The sequence below is a fragment of the Lichenostomus cassidix genome, chromosome 4 (assembly GCF_008360975.1).
Source record: "Lichenostomus cassidix isolate B80296 chromosome 4, HeHo_3.0, whole genome shotgun sequence".
Lineage (NCBI taxonomy): Eukaryota > Metazoa > Chordata > Aves > Passeriformes > Meliphagidae > Lichenostomus > Lichenostomus cassidix.
Genome location: NC_139484.1, coordinates 32,688,887 through 32,705,882, shown reverse-complemented (window position 1 = coordinate 32,705,882; position 16,996 = coordinate 32,688,887). Strand labels below are relative to the sequence as shown.

The window sequence follows — 16,996 nt, the reverse complement described above, 5'->3', positions numbered from 1 at the left end:
CAATTAAAATCAAAGGTTCCCGTTCCGAGCCCCTGCCTCGCCCCGCCGCGCAGTGCGGCCGCACATGGAGTGTGGGCCGCTAGGTGACTCGCAGCCCAGTGTCACAGCTCCGGCACGGGAACGGAGCGGTGCCATTCCTGCACTTGGGCACAGCCACAGCTTTCCGAAACAGCCCTGCAGCAAAGCAGTGATGTTCACAGAACTGCTGCCTAAACCTTAGTCGTTCCCAATCCGTTGGCATTCAGACCTTTACAACACCAGCTTCTCACCCCCCCCACACCCATTTATTTCAATGATGTCAAGATTATTTGGTTTGCGACTTGCACTGAGAAACACAAGTGTTAAGCGACCTGTTGGCATTAGGAAATGTACAAACTTTTATTTGAAGAAAATGTCTCAAAGATGACAGTAACTTTGGTCATGTTAAAAGGAGGCCATCCAAGAACAAATAAAGGTGCTGCTTTATAAGCATGGCCACATACAGTATATTCAGATATTGGCTAACAGAAGCTGAGGTTACACGCATAAATAGGCCTTTGTACCATGCAAGTTCAACGCAATTGCATACATTCACTATAAATTTTCAGTTATTTTCATGCCAAATCACCTTTTGGATAAAAAGGTAAAAAAGAACTAACACCTAAATGTGACCAAAATTGAACAGGAAAAAAAAAACCCCGTAAGTACAGACAACATTTTTATTAAAAAGATATTGAAATTACACCTGCTCAAGAAGTGTTATACCGTCTCTGATCTCCTTCAGTGGGAATTAGTGTTCAGCATTGTTACATATCAAAAAATACATCTCTGTTTTACAACATAGTACTGACATATTCAAAGTACTGTGCCAAATTATAAATAGTAAAATCAGGTTTTGAAGAGTTTCAATAGAGAGCAACTTATGCTCACACAAACATATGCACATAGTATAGTTATGTAACAAAAGTGTTATAAAAGGAAACAAATTTACCCCATGCCAGCTTGAATTACTGAGGTGGGATTCAATACCTACTATGAAGACTGACAGTTCATTTCCTTAAATATATTTATTAGTCTCTGGAAAAAATAAGACAAAAATTTACTTTCACCAGAATACACACCATTCTTCACTCACAATCCGTTTCTCAGTCATGACTGACAGAAGTCGGTCCTTATGAAAGTGTTGGGTTTTTATTGAAGATCTTGCAATAAAAAAAATGGTCCACCAGACTTCAAAAGTTCAATCAGCTTCTGCTCAACTGCAGAATAATCCTATGCGTTGCTTCTACCTATAGTAATCTTCATCATCTGTCATCTGTAATTGTAGACAGTCACATCTTCCACTGTGACTCAAGGTGCAGCTACAAGTAGAGAAGTGCTTAGATACTCAGTCACTTCAAATACACTTGTTGAAGACTGCTTCTAGTGCATAATCAAGTTGAAAATCCCTTTACTGATCATAATGGTTTGTCAATAACTGTAACACCTAGAGGGAGGGAAAAAAGGCATAAATCTTTAGGGAGTAGTTTTGTTTATTTAACAAGAAAAAATGTACATAAAATTTTAATATGATACATTGCAATTAGCATTTAACTGTGCACCAGCATCCATGTACATATTTCCCCCCAATTTCTCTTTGACACAAAGCTGTCTGAATCAGTGCAAAGTTCTGAAAGTTTCTGTGACTTGAAAAAACCTGCCACTAATCAAGTTTAATTTTGCTATCACTGAAATATATCCTTAACGTTCACTTAACTATTTTGTAAAACTGCAATTGCTGAAGAAAAAGATTCCTGAAACAGCGAATTTTCTAAATATCAAATCCCAAATAACTTCAGAGTTGGACCCTCTAGATTGAGACACAAATTTCTTGTTAAAAAACTGGTCATACCAGAATCATCATTCTGACTCACCCCTTATGTGCTGAATCACTCTTGAGTACACCTTAATCCCTTTTTTTTTTACCCTTGTAGTGAATAATTATTTGAAGTCACCATTCAAAATGTACCATCAGATTCTTCCTACCCATTTTATTATCTCAGGTTTTACCTTAGACAAGACTCTGTTTGGACACTTACTTTGTCAAATGTTACACTTTAAAAAGTCTGTTAGAAACACCTAGCTGCATTACCTGCATAGCTCCTTCCTGTACTCATACAAGATGACACAACCGTCCATTTATCGGTTGTTGGATTATAATACTCCACTGTTGATAAATTACAGGAACCGTCATCTCCTCCAACTACATACAACAGACCATTTACAGCACAAACACCTAAAAAAGGAAAGGAAACCAGTATGAAAATTAGTAATTGACTTACATCCCCCCCAAAAGCCTAGTTTTTATTCTGCAGTATCATGAAAGCAGCAGAAATCCAGGTGCATGCCATTCACAAATGACATTGGCACAATTTTAGTCGCTGCTGCACATACCTGCGTTCCTTCTGCACATGTTCATGTCTGCAACCTGCTTCCAGGTACTGGCAATGGGGTCAAACACTTCAACACTTTTTCTTACCAAAGGACCATCATGACCTCCTACTGCATACAATAAATTGTTTAACACGCCAACACCTGCAAACATATGAGAATACGCAGAATTAACCACAGAATTATTTGAATTATACAAAGGAGAAACAACAAATATGTCAGCTAACATAAATCCTTCATTAAGTCAATGTTGAAAACTACTTCAGAAAACATTTGGGTCAGGATGCATTAAAGCAAAGAGACAGTAACTACAGCAAGACACTGATAAGATGCCTTGCGTGCCCATCTACCATATTGCAGCATACAAAGACCAGAGCTGTTCTGCAACAGAAGATTTAGAAAATTTTGGACGAAAAATGACGTGCAGGAAAATGAGGCTTGTTGAAATTTAGGACTAATTAGAAGTGACAGTAAATGAGACAATGTGCTCAGCCAGCATAACAGAAATCTGACAAGATGATAAAGTGTAAGTGAATTTTTAGAAAGTAAAAACTGCGCAGTACAGAGGATAATAGCTGAATGGATAGACATTATACAATAGGGATGTTTCCACTGAAGTGTTGGAATACCTTGTAAACAGATAGATGAAACAGAAGTAAACAGTTAACAGCAAGTACCTTCTCTGGGATTTGAAGAACACCAAGCGTCTTTCAACCAAGCTTCAGTTATCAAAATATCCAAAAGGATATTAAAGGGTGTCCCTTTAATCCTAAGGTCTCCTTTACTTTACAACAAAATTTTATCAATCTGTGAGCTTGGAATGAAGGAGTGAGTAAAGCTAGTTCTATCTACTTGCTACTTGGGCTGCATATGCTGAAAAGATGGAAAGGGGGGCAGAAACAAAAGCCTGTTTATTTATTCCTCCCTTTATAATGCATTATTAGAATCCAAACATAATTAATTTCAGAAACGTAGGAGGATTTTTTGCATTAAAGCTCCTGAGAGATAGACCATAAAGACAACTAAAAAAGCACTTCTATGAAAGTATACTGGGAAATCTAATAAATGGCACATTTAAGACTATGAAACTCAAAGCTGAGATACAGACTTGCAAAGGATTCCATGGAAAGGGAACTACTTAAAATCTTTTTTAAAGGAAAACAACAAATATGAATGCAAAAAATCGGATAAGTCCCTCAAAGGAAAAAAAAAATTAGAGGTTGAAAAGAAAAAAAAGGGGGAAAAAAAGAGAGGAAAAAAAAGAACCCCGAGACCTTAATAACCAGCTGAAATATCTTTGAAAACATATCACTAATTTTGTATTTAAGAGCCATTCCGATATGTGGAGAGAAACAACTCCACTTGAAATGACTAAATTTTCTTATTAAAGTGACTGATTTTAATAATTAAAGGAAGATAGGAAGGAAACATGGAAGCTAATTGGTACTGTAAATTTGAAAAATAGCATCTTGATAGGACACTGTTATAAATCACGCTATTTAGGGCTTTATCAGTGATATTCACTACTAACAGTTCCCCATATCCTTCCCAGTTAATTTAATTCCTCTTTTATTGCTATTATTTCTAGCTATCATGCCACAGAACAGTATGAATTTTCTTTCTCCCACTCTGATCACACTTTATTAGACGCGATAGTACAACATTCATATTTTGTAGAATTAAACATTACAGAGCTAGAAGGAGGGCTACGATTCTCAGTTTAAATATGTGATGAGATATAAGTCCCCCCCACCCATACTTTCAGTGTAGTTACTGGCCTTCCTATCCAGGGTATAGAGTTTCCCTCTGCCACATTCCCATTTTCTTCTTTCATAGCTCCTTATTTTTAATAATGTCCTCCGTTCCTCCATGGTGCTTCATTTTCCCTTAATCCCACACCCAGTTTCCAGGTCCTACCTTATTTCTTGCTCCTTCCGTCTGTATCCTCTTGTTGCCGTCTTCTGAGTTCTCCTTTCTTTGTTATTTTTCTTTCCTGCCCATTTTTCAGGACCCTGTCTTATATCTCTCAGCCCTCCCAAATGGCCTACATCTGGATCTGAAGTTCCTCATCCCAATATGTTGCTGGAAACAGATCTGTCCCCGTATTGATCAACTGAGAAGCAGTGGGTACTACAGAAGAGTAACTGAGGGTTAACCTCTGAAAAGTTGCTTTTGAATGAAGCTGAAGCAGTAGGAACAGAAGAGATGAACTTAAGTTCCTTGAGATGACCAGACATCCAAAAGTTTAATACAGGAACAAAACTCTCTTCAGTTAGCCCTCATAACACCACCAGGACTGATTGCCTGAAACAGTTCTGGTGGGTTTGGATATTTGGCCTCTACAGCCAAGCTTGATCAACAGTCACAATTTTCACATTACCACCCACTCCTCTGCCATGCAAAAATATAATTTTCCATGTATTTAACAGAGTGGCACGGAAAAATGTTGATTGTTTTACTCAATTATATGAATCTGGAATAACTGTCTGCATTTTGTTTTCCTCTCCATTTTTTTTCTTTTTAATCAGTGGACAAGGTAAAAGGCAGAAGAGAGTTGAGTAAGAAAACACAGGGACAAGGGGAGAGAACAGAGGGGCAGGAAGATCTCAGTAGTTAGTATATTTAAGTAACTAAATTTCAGAGTTGTAGAAAAAATTCAACATTTAAAAAAAAAACTCGAAACATCTACTGTATAAATAGGCTACAAGCACAACAACAGTTTGCAAAAACAGTATCAAAAAATAAATCCCAAATGCTGAAACAAAATGTGCGTGCAGGCAGACTGCAAAATGAAGCTTTGTCACAACCCATCAACACTATTTGTCTTTATAATGATACTTGTGACTTGCCCATTTTGTATAAATATTTTCCTCAAAACTTGCCAATATTAGACAGGAATATTTTCTGGTACACTTACTGCAACTCTGTCCAGTTTTTAGTCCAGAATTTACTCCCAAGATACACAGACCGAGTTACTAGAAGTTTCACAAGACAGCTGTGTTTTCTTGAGGTACATAGTATCACGTTTCCTTCATTAACATCACAGTTTTCATTTAGAAATGCAATCAAAACATGATTTTTAGTAATAAGAGTTATCAGCTTGCTGATTTTGTAAGGATATAATGGAAGTACCACAGACTGTCTTAATTTTAGTAACAAATTTAGTAATTTGATAGATTTCTTTTGAAATTATTTGAACTTAATTTAAACATCATTATACTGGTAAAAACTGTTCAGAGTTAACAAAGAATAATGGAAGGTAAGATGAAAAGTGGGATAACTATTAATTATATACTGAGAATACTAGAAGTCCATCCAGATTTGTATGTAGCAATATCTCTTCCCATTGTGAAGCACATTAATGCAATCACCAGTAGATACTTGAAGGGTGTTGCTAAAAACCACCATTAAGTACTTGGCAAAAAAGTGACTTAACTACTAAAAAAATAAATGTAGAAAATAATATCATGGAATTTGACTTGAAAAAGTCCATGGGAACGCATCTAGAGAAATAAAACAACTTCTGCGAGTTGAAAAAACCTGAAATACCAAAAGACAAATAGAGGACAGTGAACAGTAAATGAGATTCAAGTCCATAATATAAATAGATAATGAAAATGCTAAAGTCAATTTGGAGCTGCGGAAGCATCATTTCATTAAACAAAAGTGGAATACCACAGGCACTTTGGATGTCTTTAAAGAGAAATATACATACTCAGAATTGCAAGAGGGGAAAAAAGTCCACAAAAAAAAGGAAAAAAAAAAAAAAAAAAGAAGGGATTTTTAAGATTATACAGAAATAAATGGATATACCTTGGCTAAATGATAAGGAAGGATAACATGTAGTAGGCTGTACATGTACAGAGGATGTGAACACCAGGTGATGAGAAGAATTACTGAAGGTGAAATAAAGGGTACATAAGTGGAAGTAATAGGATGAAACCAGTAATACAAACTTAAGAATGAACAAGGACAAAATTTCCTGCAATGAATCAGAATGCAGAACAAGTCCTCCAAAGAGGTGGAAACCTAGTCAGAGTTCACACATTAAGTCAACCTGAAAACACTGTTAGCCCTAACTGGCAAAGAGATCTTTGTAGAAAAGATATTTTTTCATGCTTGCTGTATAGATTTTGATACTTCAGAATTGAGGTGATAGTGATTATTACAATCCATGAGTAATAGTCTGTATGTTAAAAACCATCAGAAGTTGTGAGAAGAGGAGGAATATGAAAGTATGAAAAAACAAGGAGAAATATTTACTGTTAACAGACTGAATCGTACTCTGTAGAACAGTTTTGTTTTTATAACCTGCTGTGTATCAGCCATCTGGGACTAGCACATTCCATTAGGTTCAGACTTTCGCTTACCTTTTATATTTTTAGATACGTCTTAAACCCACCAATTTCCATCCTTCCAAGGACAGCCGATCCTTGCCCACTCACCTGCTCCGCTCCGTCTCGTGCTCATTTCTGCGACATAGCTCCACTCATTGGAATTGGCATCATAGCATTCTACTGAACTAAGGCACTGCCGTGACGCTCCGTCGTAGCCACCAACAGCATACAGCTTACCTAGGAGGGCAACCAAAGGAACCTGCCAGTTTCTAGGGCACACACATGGTTTGGCACACAGGCAAAAGCAAGCTAATTCAAGTGTGTTCAGTACTGGAAGTTGATAAATAGGCTTCCTAGAAATGTCAGAAATTTAGGTGACAATTACTTGAACAGTCTGCATTTTCAGATTAGAAACAGCAGTGGTTCCTATGCAGTAAAAACACACATACACACACACCTAAACCTGTTTTAAGACCCAAGAGCCAGGTCAGGCCTTCATTGTGCAAGTGACATCTAGGCTATTCACCACCAAGCTGACTGGAAAGTCAGCAGTTTTCCTAGCACTGTCCTTGGGATTGTCCCCAGCTTGCAGCCAGCAAAGTCAGCCACAGATAACAGAGCTGACAATACAGCAGTGCTACATCACTAAAGACCAAATGACAAGGTCATCACGTCAGCTCTCTGACTTTGCTGACATACCAAACCTAGAGCTTAGCGAGCTTTTCCTCAGTTAGCCTCAGGCACAGCTGAAGCTCTGAAAAACATTTAAAAGCTACTATGCTAAAAACTGGTCAAACCCACGTAGAATGATTACATATTGCTCATACCATTTGAATTACAAGGTTGAGCAAAAGCATAAAATATGTTTTCAAAAGTAAGAAAAACTAGTAGGATAAATGACTGCATTTCCCTCTGTTCTTTTTAATATCATTTGTCAACTTACCTCCAACAACACCTACGCCAACACTACTTCTTCTTGTGTTCATTGGAGCTACGTGAAACCACTCGTTAGTCTTTAAGTTGTAAACTTCAACTGATGACAAACCTATGAAGACAATAAAACATTTTCTCTATAAATCTAGGTGCAACATACTGTCTAGCTTTCAGGAAACTCTTCATATCTGAAAATTTTAATTATTTCATTTTAAGGACTGTTAATTACAGAACAAAAAGCACAACTGATCTCCTTTAGATAAGCAATTACAGTCAACACATTCTTTGTGTCTGGGAATGGAAAATTTACTGAAAACTTTTGTGGAACTGAAAAATTCTTCCCTGGATTTTGTCCTTTCTTTTTAATTAAGTCTCATACTTTCTCCTACATATGCTTCTAAAACAGATATTCAGCAAAAGAATCACCTCTGCACAAATTGTTTAATGCATCTGAGTAGAGAATGAACAGTGTATGTCTAAAGCCTTCTCACAGTTCAGAAAAAGCTGTTTATAACCTTATTTACACTACATGAAAATGCAGAAATAAATTTCCTATGCAAACAGGATAAAACAGACCTGCTAATTTTTCTGCTGACATCTTCCATGAGTTAAGGACTCTGACTATAGAAGGAATACTGAAAGGGAACTTGCCAAAAGTTCACTAGTCATTAAGCCTGAACTCTTAGACACAAGCAAACAATCCACTATTCAGGGAGAGGGATGTGACCACTGACACACATTCCACTTTGCAAGATGCCAGGCTACCCTCATGCTTAGTTTCACCAGAGGTGCCAGCAAAAAGAGACATTCAAATTTGATACAATTATGTTAAGAGTAGTCAAAGCTATTCAGAAGTGTCTAATGCAAACATACCTGTACTCCCATCAAATCCTCCCACAGCGTAAAGAAGGCCATTTAATACAGCTGCTCCCAGTGTGCTTCTCCTGTCTTGCATGTTAGCAACACTTGTCCACTGGTCCTTCACTGGATCATAGGAATCTACTGTACGAACTCTCAAAGAGCCATTGAAACCACCAACAGCATAAACCATGCCTCCCATATACACCATTCCTAGAGCAGGGAAATGGGCAGGAAAAACAAGTGTTTTAGTCTCTCTGTCAATTAACTGTATTCTGTAATGTCCTAAGTATGCAGATACTTGACACAAATTACAGTACTCACTACACTTGTCATGCTTTTGACAGTCTCCTAGAACCACACTTCATTAAGATTAAGCCCTAGAATTTCTGACACTTTTTGTTACTAACAGCACTTATTTCTGAATCCCGTGTTTACTGAAATTCTTCTTGCTTAAATCACTCAGCTGCTTCAAGATCACATTTTCATTTTTTTAATAGTGGATGATCACTTCTTCACATTCGTTATTTCATTTAATAATAAAAAGGTATTTTAATAGAAAATTAGTCATTATTACAATGCATTAATATTTTAATTTATTCATCCCTTGTTTCTGTGGGAGGTAATAAAGTGGTTTATCTTATAGATTACAAACTGAAGCACAAATTAAGCACAATTTATCAAAGTTGTTCCAGATCAGCGAGTAATTAAAATGACCAGTGAAGGCAAGGTTTAGCCCTTCTCAGATAAGTATCTCAAGTACCATTCCAAAGAACATACAATACATTTATACAGATGCCTAAATTCTGAAGCATTACCAACCACAACAAAACGTTAGGCATCCTTACCTGCTCTACATCTTCTGGAAGGCAATTCAGCTACCTGATGCCAGCGTTCTTCTTTAAAATCATAGCATTCAACACTGCGAATTGCCTTTGGTGCCTGTCCTCCAACTACCATCATCAGCTAACAGGGAGATAACAATAATTGTTAGTTATTTGCATATATGAGAGCACCTGAAAGATAAAAAAAGTGTTAAAAAATAAAGCAAGCTTCTGTACAAGAAATAATTAAAGGATGGCTCTCCTAAATTAGAAATTTGAGTCCTGCGAACCAGGCAAAATTAATTGTTAGGTATTTTTTTTAAACAAATGTAATTTGTAGTTATTGTGTCCAGAAGAAATACCAAGGGTAGAGAAGCAGAAAGCATTCAGAATCTTGGTAAAGCTCCCAGGAAAGAGGGAGATTCTGCTTTATCTTCACATCCTACTGTGATCTCAGGTGTGAGAATTCAGTGTCTGTGATGTATAATGGAACTGTGACCATCCATCAACTAACAGCTTTATCTTGCTCTTCCAAGAAAAATGTGCTAAATCTGCTGAACTGAATCTCCTATTCTGTTATTGCAGTTGTCACAACAGTACTACAAGAAAACTTCTTTACTTCATTGTAAAGAAGAAAGTATCTAATGTTTGGTTTTGGCTAAAATGAATTAAAGATTGAATAAAAAGTGTCAACTCAGAAGCTTCAGTCATTCTGTATTTTGGTTTGGGGTTTTTGGGGGTTTTTTTTGGTTTTTTTCAACAAGCTTGCTTCTCCATAACTGTGTATTTCTTAAAAGCTAAAGCACTTATTAAAAAATGTTTTCTGGGAGGGCAGGAGGTACAGGCACCTGTGTAGGTGGGAGGCTAAAACATCTATATCAAAAAGTAGTATGGAGTGTAAAGATAATCACTTGTTATATTTTTGCGATAAACAGTTCTGGTACAAGTTTTTTACAAGTATACCCCATGAGACAGTCACGCTCTCATGAAAACCTTTAAAATTCAGTTTGAAGTAGTAAATACATGGGAAAAATAAGGGTCTTACTTTTGGTAGGCTAACGGGTGTTCTCAATTTTGTTCGTGTGCTTTTCATCAATGCTCGTTGCTCAGTTGGTAGCAAGTGATACTTCATAGCTTCAATGAGGTAATCTTTACAAGCACTGCTGTTCTTAACCAGTATTTCCTCTTCAACTCTCTGTTTATCAATAGAAGTTTAACAAGGTCTGAGCATGTTAAGGAAGTAAAACACAAATCACAATCCAAAATGTAATAAAGCCTACGATCTATCACACAAATGCAGATTAATCTAATTTTTAAGATTGTAATTTAACCAGTAGGACACAAATTTGTGTTGGAAATGTGCAGTCACTTAAAAAAAAAAATCAGAAGATGTCAATTGTTAATTAGCAAGTGAAAGAAACAGTGATAGGCAAAGTAAATCACTTTTCTTCCAGTTGGGCACATTTCTTGATTTTTAAAATACAGACAGTACAGAACATTTTAAGGGGGGAGTAGTGGAGAATAATTTAATAAACTAGTAAACCACCCTGCAACAATAAAAAACACAATAGAACACAACAGCAAAGAACTCCCAAATTCTACACAAAGTGGAGATTTGTATCACAAAACCAGAATTTTTAAAATAAACACCTACCAATCTACTATTAATACCTACTAACCAATGTTAATTCTGAACTCATATTGTCACTCTTAAATATTTGACCTGACAGCAAAATATCTAATGAGCTTATAAAATTTGAAAAAATGTATTTTATTTGAACTGGGTAAAAGAATGCTTCCTTTGTCATTAATCCCTAATCAGCTTAAACAACATGTAATTCTGAAGATGAAAATTCACTTATGAAACCAAATCCTTTATCAAGGATCATATTACAAATGAAACCTAACCTGATCTCAGTGAATTACATTGTTCAAATTCCTAGCATGGTATGACATGCAGTCAGCCAAACAGATAAATTACTCATGTCAGTCACCCTCTGCGTGGCAATCCCTCACCTCAGTGCCTGTATGTGCACATGAATACACAGTTTGATTTTTAATGAGTGCACATTGTTTAATTTTACCGTCACTAACATACTATATGACATTGTTGGTTAAATTTAAAGTTATCTATCTGGCATTAAAATAATGAACAGAAACGTTTACATGCAGAATAATTAGTATTCATTTTTGCTTACCTGAACTAAATACTCCCGGGAAAGCAAAGGCAGCCGAACATGCTCCATCAGACGTGCCATTAACTCCTGCCTTACATCTTTGTCATGGTTTACCCAGGCTATCACTGCTTCAAATACCTTCCAGGAAACAAACAAATCAAGTTCCTTGACTTACAAGTTCATAAGCATGAGAACATCAGTGTGTGTCCAAAAATAGTTTTGCTTATACTAAAATTCCTAACATAAGAACAGATGACAGCAGTTACAGCTCCCATTATTTGCATATTTATCAACTACAAAATTAAGAATTATCTGGTCCCTTTTTATATTTACTCCTCTACTGGTGTTTAAAGGATAGTTGTGCTACATTGACAAAATGCACACAGTGACTTCACTGATTCTGAAAATTAGGCAAAGAAACAACACAGCAGCAGGAATGTTACTGCCCTCAAAATTGACCTGCCACATCACCATTCAAATGACTTATCATCCCTGAGTCTTACTCAGAAAAGTGATCCCAAGCCTGGTTTTACCTCCATTGCACAGTAGCTCATCATTCACTGGATCATTAAAACGTTAATTATACTCCACAAAAGCAGCATCATGTGTATCTGAGTGATAGATCCAGACCTTCAGAGTATTACAGGAACAACAACATGGCTTTGCTAGCTGCTGTTTAAGCAGATAGTTCTTAGATTCAAAGTTTCAAAAAGGTTTTAACATGAAACACTACCTAATTGCACAAATGAATTTTCAAACATACTTTTGAACACATTTTAGCCTCATTTGAGTACAACTATATACCCCACAGAAAAAAGAAAACCAACGTATTTCAGATAGGTGATAACTGAATTTAAAAACCTCAAAATGAATATATCCAAAACCTGAAAACCACTAGAGGTTTACAGAGAAGCCCTGGGCTCACTGAAGAACACAGTGTTTCAAAAAAGGCCTTTAAAAGATTGAGATCTAGGCTAAAGGTGAGCCAACACATTAAACTCAGGCTAGGTAATACCAAACTGCCTAGTCATCTGCTCTGCAACCCACATTTGTTCAGTTAGGCTAAACAGCTCACACATGCATACAGAGGTTTAATAACTTTGTGGGACTGCTGATGTTATAGTTAGTAAATGGCATATAATTGCTCTTCAAACTGTGAGTTATTTATCCCTTGGTAAACCAAATTCCTGTGTATGTGACTCAGCATCTGTTCTGTTTGTTCTGCTTGAAGATGAGAAGGAATTTCCATTGAATGTAGTTTTGTTTTTTAGCTTATTTTCCCCAAAGAACAAAGGGTAAGGTGAGTTAATACAGTTTTAGGACTTTTAAAAATTGAGACTAATTTTCAGCAATCAGACTTACAACACTTTTGGGAAATGTCTTCTGAACTTGAGCACAATACCTGCCTAATTTCACTAAGGAAACACAGAACACATCCAAAGAACTGTACAAGATCAGAGTGAGCAAGCTCGCTCTTTCACATAAAAGGGTAAAAAGTACCATGGGATACAGATTGTCTTACCTTCTCCTCTGAGGCAATTGTCAGTTTGTCACTGGATATAAGACTGCACACCTGCTCTACACCAAGATTGAGGTATTCTTCACTGAGTACAACATCAGAAAAGTGCTGTTCTGTTTGGAGGAAAATAAATACACTAGAATACATTGCAACACATATCCACATGTATAACAAGCATTAAAGCAGCAGAGGAAAACAGAGGAAAAGGATTCAATATGCATGCTATTTTACTCCACCTAGAAGTAATGCATTGACTTAAAACCTCTTCTATAGTTTAAAGCTCAGTCTCACAAATAGCTTTTATATTTAAAGATTTTTTAACTGAAATATTAAAATACATTATACTAAAAGTATTGTAGCAATTTTCAGATGCTTGCTTCATCTCAGTACTTGTCTGTGAGAATTACTTGAGTCTCATTTTGCTAAATTTGTACACAAAAATACAGAAAAAAGACTCCAGAGTCTGTACAAGCTGTATGTTGTTGACCAGCATGTTTTAAACCTGTAGTTGGACATGAACAATGGTTGATACACTAGAACCAACCAGCAGTGTCAAACAAGTCCTGTTGCATCTCTCAGAGAGATGATGACCTTCTCCAAGGTCATAAAAATATTGCATATTGCAATCTGTACAATGTGCAGAAGGTATGTAATTTTTCCTAATTTTTTTTTAAACCTCGAATAAAACTAAAAAAATTAATGCTTCCAAGTTGTCATTCATTTATTCAGTTGTCCCCTCCCGTCCTTAAAACTGCTTTTTATGGCATTGTGTTGCTTAAAAAGTAGTTCCATTCTGTTAAATTATTTTTCCCCTTCTTCCACTATTCCTAACAGCAGTTAGAAGGGACAACTGTTACTAAGAACTTAAGAATTCTCTCAAAATTAGAATAAATTAAAAAGAGGCCAGGAAACATACTCAAACCAAAGAACGTTTTACAGCCTTTTCTAGCACTCTACTAGTACTATTATTACTAAGACTCCATACTTGAGAAACTTGTCTAAGCTGTTAGAAAAAGTTAAAGAATGCTGAATCTTAAGCTCAAGAAGTCTAATTTTTCAGTTCAACTTTGCAGGGTACAACAGCTTTTTTGGATGCAATCATCATGAGTACAAGTCCCTCTAATTCTGCAGCATTTTCTTATGATGGACAGGTAGTAGTTTCTGCACTACTTCAGGGAATGGGAAAGAAAGGATGAGAAAAAATACTATTGATTTTTATAATACCCCCATTACTTTTCCAGTCTTCACAAATATTTTTATCTGCTTGCTTTTCAGGCAACAAGTATGCAGTTTCTTAAGCTAAAGGAGAATTTTCTGAGGTACATTTATTGAGATAACTATCTGATGAGTTTTATTGTTTGCACATAGAAATTGAGAAAGGTAATTTGTATAGATTAGTTTTATGATAAACTCTAAATTTCAGGTGACAGTGACACAAACCAGTATGTCTGACTGTACTGAGAAGCTGAGGTGGGAAGCAACACACATCCAAATCTCAAACAAATCTGAGGTTCTGAAGCACTGTTCATCTTTCCTTGAGAAATTCAATGCAACAGTGGATCACATCCAACAGGATCTATTTCATAAATTAGAAATACCTGGCTGATTTTATAGATTCCTACATAAAAGCCTTGCTTTTTAAAAGCTGATTTAAATTTATGTCATGCACTAAATAGAAAGAGATCCAGCCTCTAAACCAGGAGAGTTAAAAGTTGAGAATTTTCAAAGTAATATAATGCATGTGAGGCTGGTCTCCTGTTTTCCTGCTAGAAAGAGAACAATAGAAGAGAATCCAAAAAAATAAACAGTACTTGAACAAAAACTGTTTTACTGGATGTCAGCTTCTTGCAGCATGAAACAATGCACACAGTTAAGAGAAGAAGAGTGAAAAAAGGAGAAACTAAAGCAAACTACTCAGTCAACAGCTACAGATCCTCAGGTGAATGAATTACAGACAGTAGAGAAACAGGAGATTTCTATATAAATTTTAGTCATCAAAGAAGAGGTACAGTGAAATAACTTGTGTAGTAAGAATAAAATCAATCCACCAATGACAATTTATGTAATGCTGATTCAAGTGTTGAAGATAGAAGGTTTCATTTTATATAAAAATTATGCTTATGAAATTCAAACCTTTTGCATCCTTTTAGCAGGAAGGATATCAGCATCTTCAAAATAACATGATTCAGTACCAAGATTTCAAAAAATCACACTTAGATCCTCTTTTCCCAATAACGATGAAAGAAAAATAGTACTGGAGGTGTCCGGATTATTTTGCCTTCTGGGTTAGGATTTATATTATCTCATATTACTGCTCACATCCTGAAAGCTTCAATAATCTGGATATATTAACATCAAACATGATGAAACTTATGATTAAATGATTAAATATTTCATGCATCTGCCCTCTGTAAAATCTCAAATTAGCTTGTTTTTCATTTATTGCATTAGGGAACCTACTTCTTTCTTTATGAACATCTGTTAGAGAAGCAAAGAGAGAACCACTTAGATGGAAGTTTCCATGGCAGAATAAAATAATTATTTTTTCCCAAATCAGAATTTTCTACACAGTATGCAACTTCGACAAATTTGTACTGGAATCCTGCCCCATTTCTTGCCTCTTTACCCAGAAATTGAAGCCAGCTGGCTCCAGAGTCTGGCAGCCTGGAAACAAGCTGGTTTAGGAGCTGCAGAGGCTTGGCTTCTAAATTCCCACTTCCTCAGCAAGTAGAGTCCTACTTCTTTATTATCAAGACTAAACTCTGTCTTAAAAAAAAAAAAAATCCATTTTAGGACATTTCTAAAATATCTGTTCCAATTGCATATGAAAAACAGATTTTCACATTTTTGCAACTGAGTCAGTTTCTATCTCAATAGCTAAATATCTGTCCTTGTCTGCCCTGTGCCAGTAGGATGGGACAATCTAAAAGGAAGTCTTTAACAGGAAAGGGGCTAGTAACAAAATGTTTGTAAGTACAATAAACAATGCCAGCGTGGAGTGCAGAGCAAGAAAATAGGAGCTGTAAATGTACCACTTTTTGGTATTTGTTGTTATGAGTCTGGAGCTATGTATTATACATGCACATGCAGCAAAAAGCACTTGACACTTCTTCTATCCAAAAGGCACAGTCTGGCCATACAGATATTGACATTGTGTTTTTCACTTACATAGGAAGGAAAGCTACAACTGAAATCTTCACAGGACATTTTATGCTTTAAACATTTATGGATTAATTCACAAACACTTTTTCACTCGTTTATATACCTACAGTCAGAACAGATCTTCCCAAAGCCACATTAATGTGTATGGAAAAAACCTGCCACAGCTTATCAGTGCCAGAGTCTGCAGCTGGAAAAAGGGAAAACCTGCTCATATTCTCTAGATCTTTTTGTGACAGTAATTGAACATATATTCATGTGAAACAAAATATCACAACCAAATTAATCTAGTTTTGTAAGTGTCTTTTGTTGGTTTAGGCCAACTATTTGCATTCCACAAAACAAATGACGATATTTTTTAAAAACTAAGTGGAGTACCTGCACCTTTCAGTGTGATAATGCTACAAAACCAGCTGCAGCATCCCAGCATTTTCTGTTTCCAGTTGCTTCTGAACTGATAACCTATTGATTTAGAGCAATGCACAGCATGGGAGCTTGAAAAGATATGCTCACTTAAAAGAAAACTGACAGTTTCTCAAGCAGATGAAATACAAATATTAGAAAGAATTCAGTTGTTTTTTAAATCACTGCTTCAATTCACAATGTCACATTGTGATTTTTTTTTTTTTGGCTTGGGATGAAAGGCCTTTGCTAATGGCCTGTTTTAAGGCACTGGTCTAACAGGAACCCCAGCTTTGTTGCAGACGGACAGACACAAGCTCTGCCAGCTGGAGAACCAGCTAAACACTGCAGAATCACAATTTTTCAAAAAAACTTATT

At 36.1% G+C, this 16,996-nt stretch overlaps 1 protein-coding gene across 1 annotated transcript in view; it reads right to left on the bottom strand.

The window, feature by feature from the left end:
• Positions 1 to 684: 684 nt before the first annotated feature.
• KLHL2 (kelch like family member 2) overlaps positions 685 to 16,996 on the bottom strand; it is a 55,703-nt gene continuing 39,391 nt past the window's right edge. Inside the window, exons 6-15 of the mRNA XM_085058638.1 lie at positions 13,061 to 13,170; positions 11,560 to 11,676; positions 10,407 to 10,556; positions 9,386 to 9,503; positions 8,553 to 8,750; positions 7,690 to 7,791; positions 6,855 to 6,983; positions 2,413 to 2,553; positions 2,111 to 2,254; positions 685 to 1,465 (exon numbers count right to left, since the gene is read on the bottom strand). Of these exons, the coding sequence (XP_084914764.1) occupies positions 1,437 to 1,465; positions 2,111 to 2,254; positions 2,413 to 2,553; positions 6,855 to 6,983; positions 7,690 to 7,791; positions 8,553 to 8,750; positions 9,386 to 9,503; positions 10,407 to 10,556; positions 11,560 to 11,676; positions 13,061 to 13,170 (1,238 nt within the window). The 3' untranslated portion in view covers positions 685 to 1,436. The remainder of the gene's footprint in view (positions 1,466 to 2,110; positions 2,255 to 2,412; positions 2,554 to 6,854; positions 6,984 to 7,689; positions 7,792 to 8,552; positions 8,751 to 9,385; positions 9,504 to 10,406; positions 10,557 to 11,559; positions 11,677 to 13,060; positions 13,171 to 16,996) is intronic.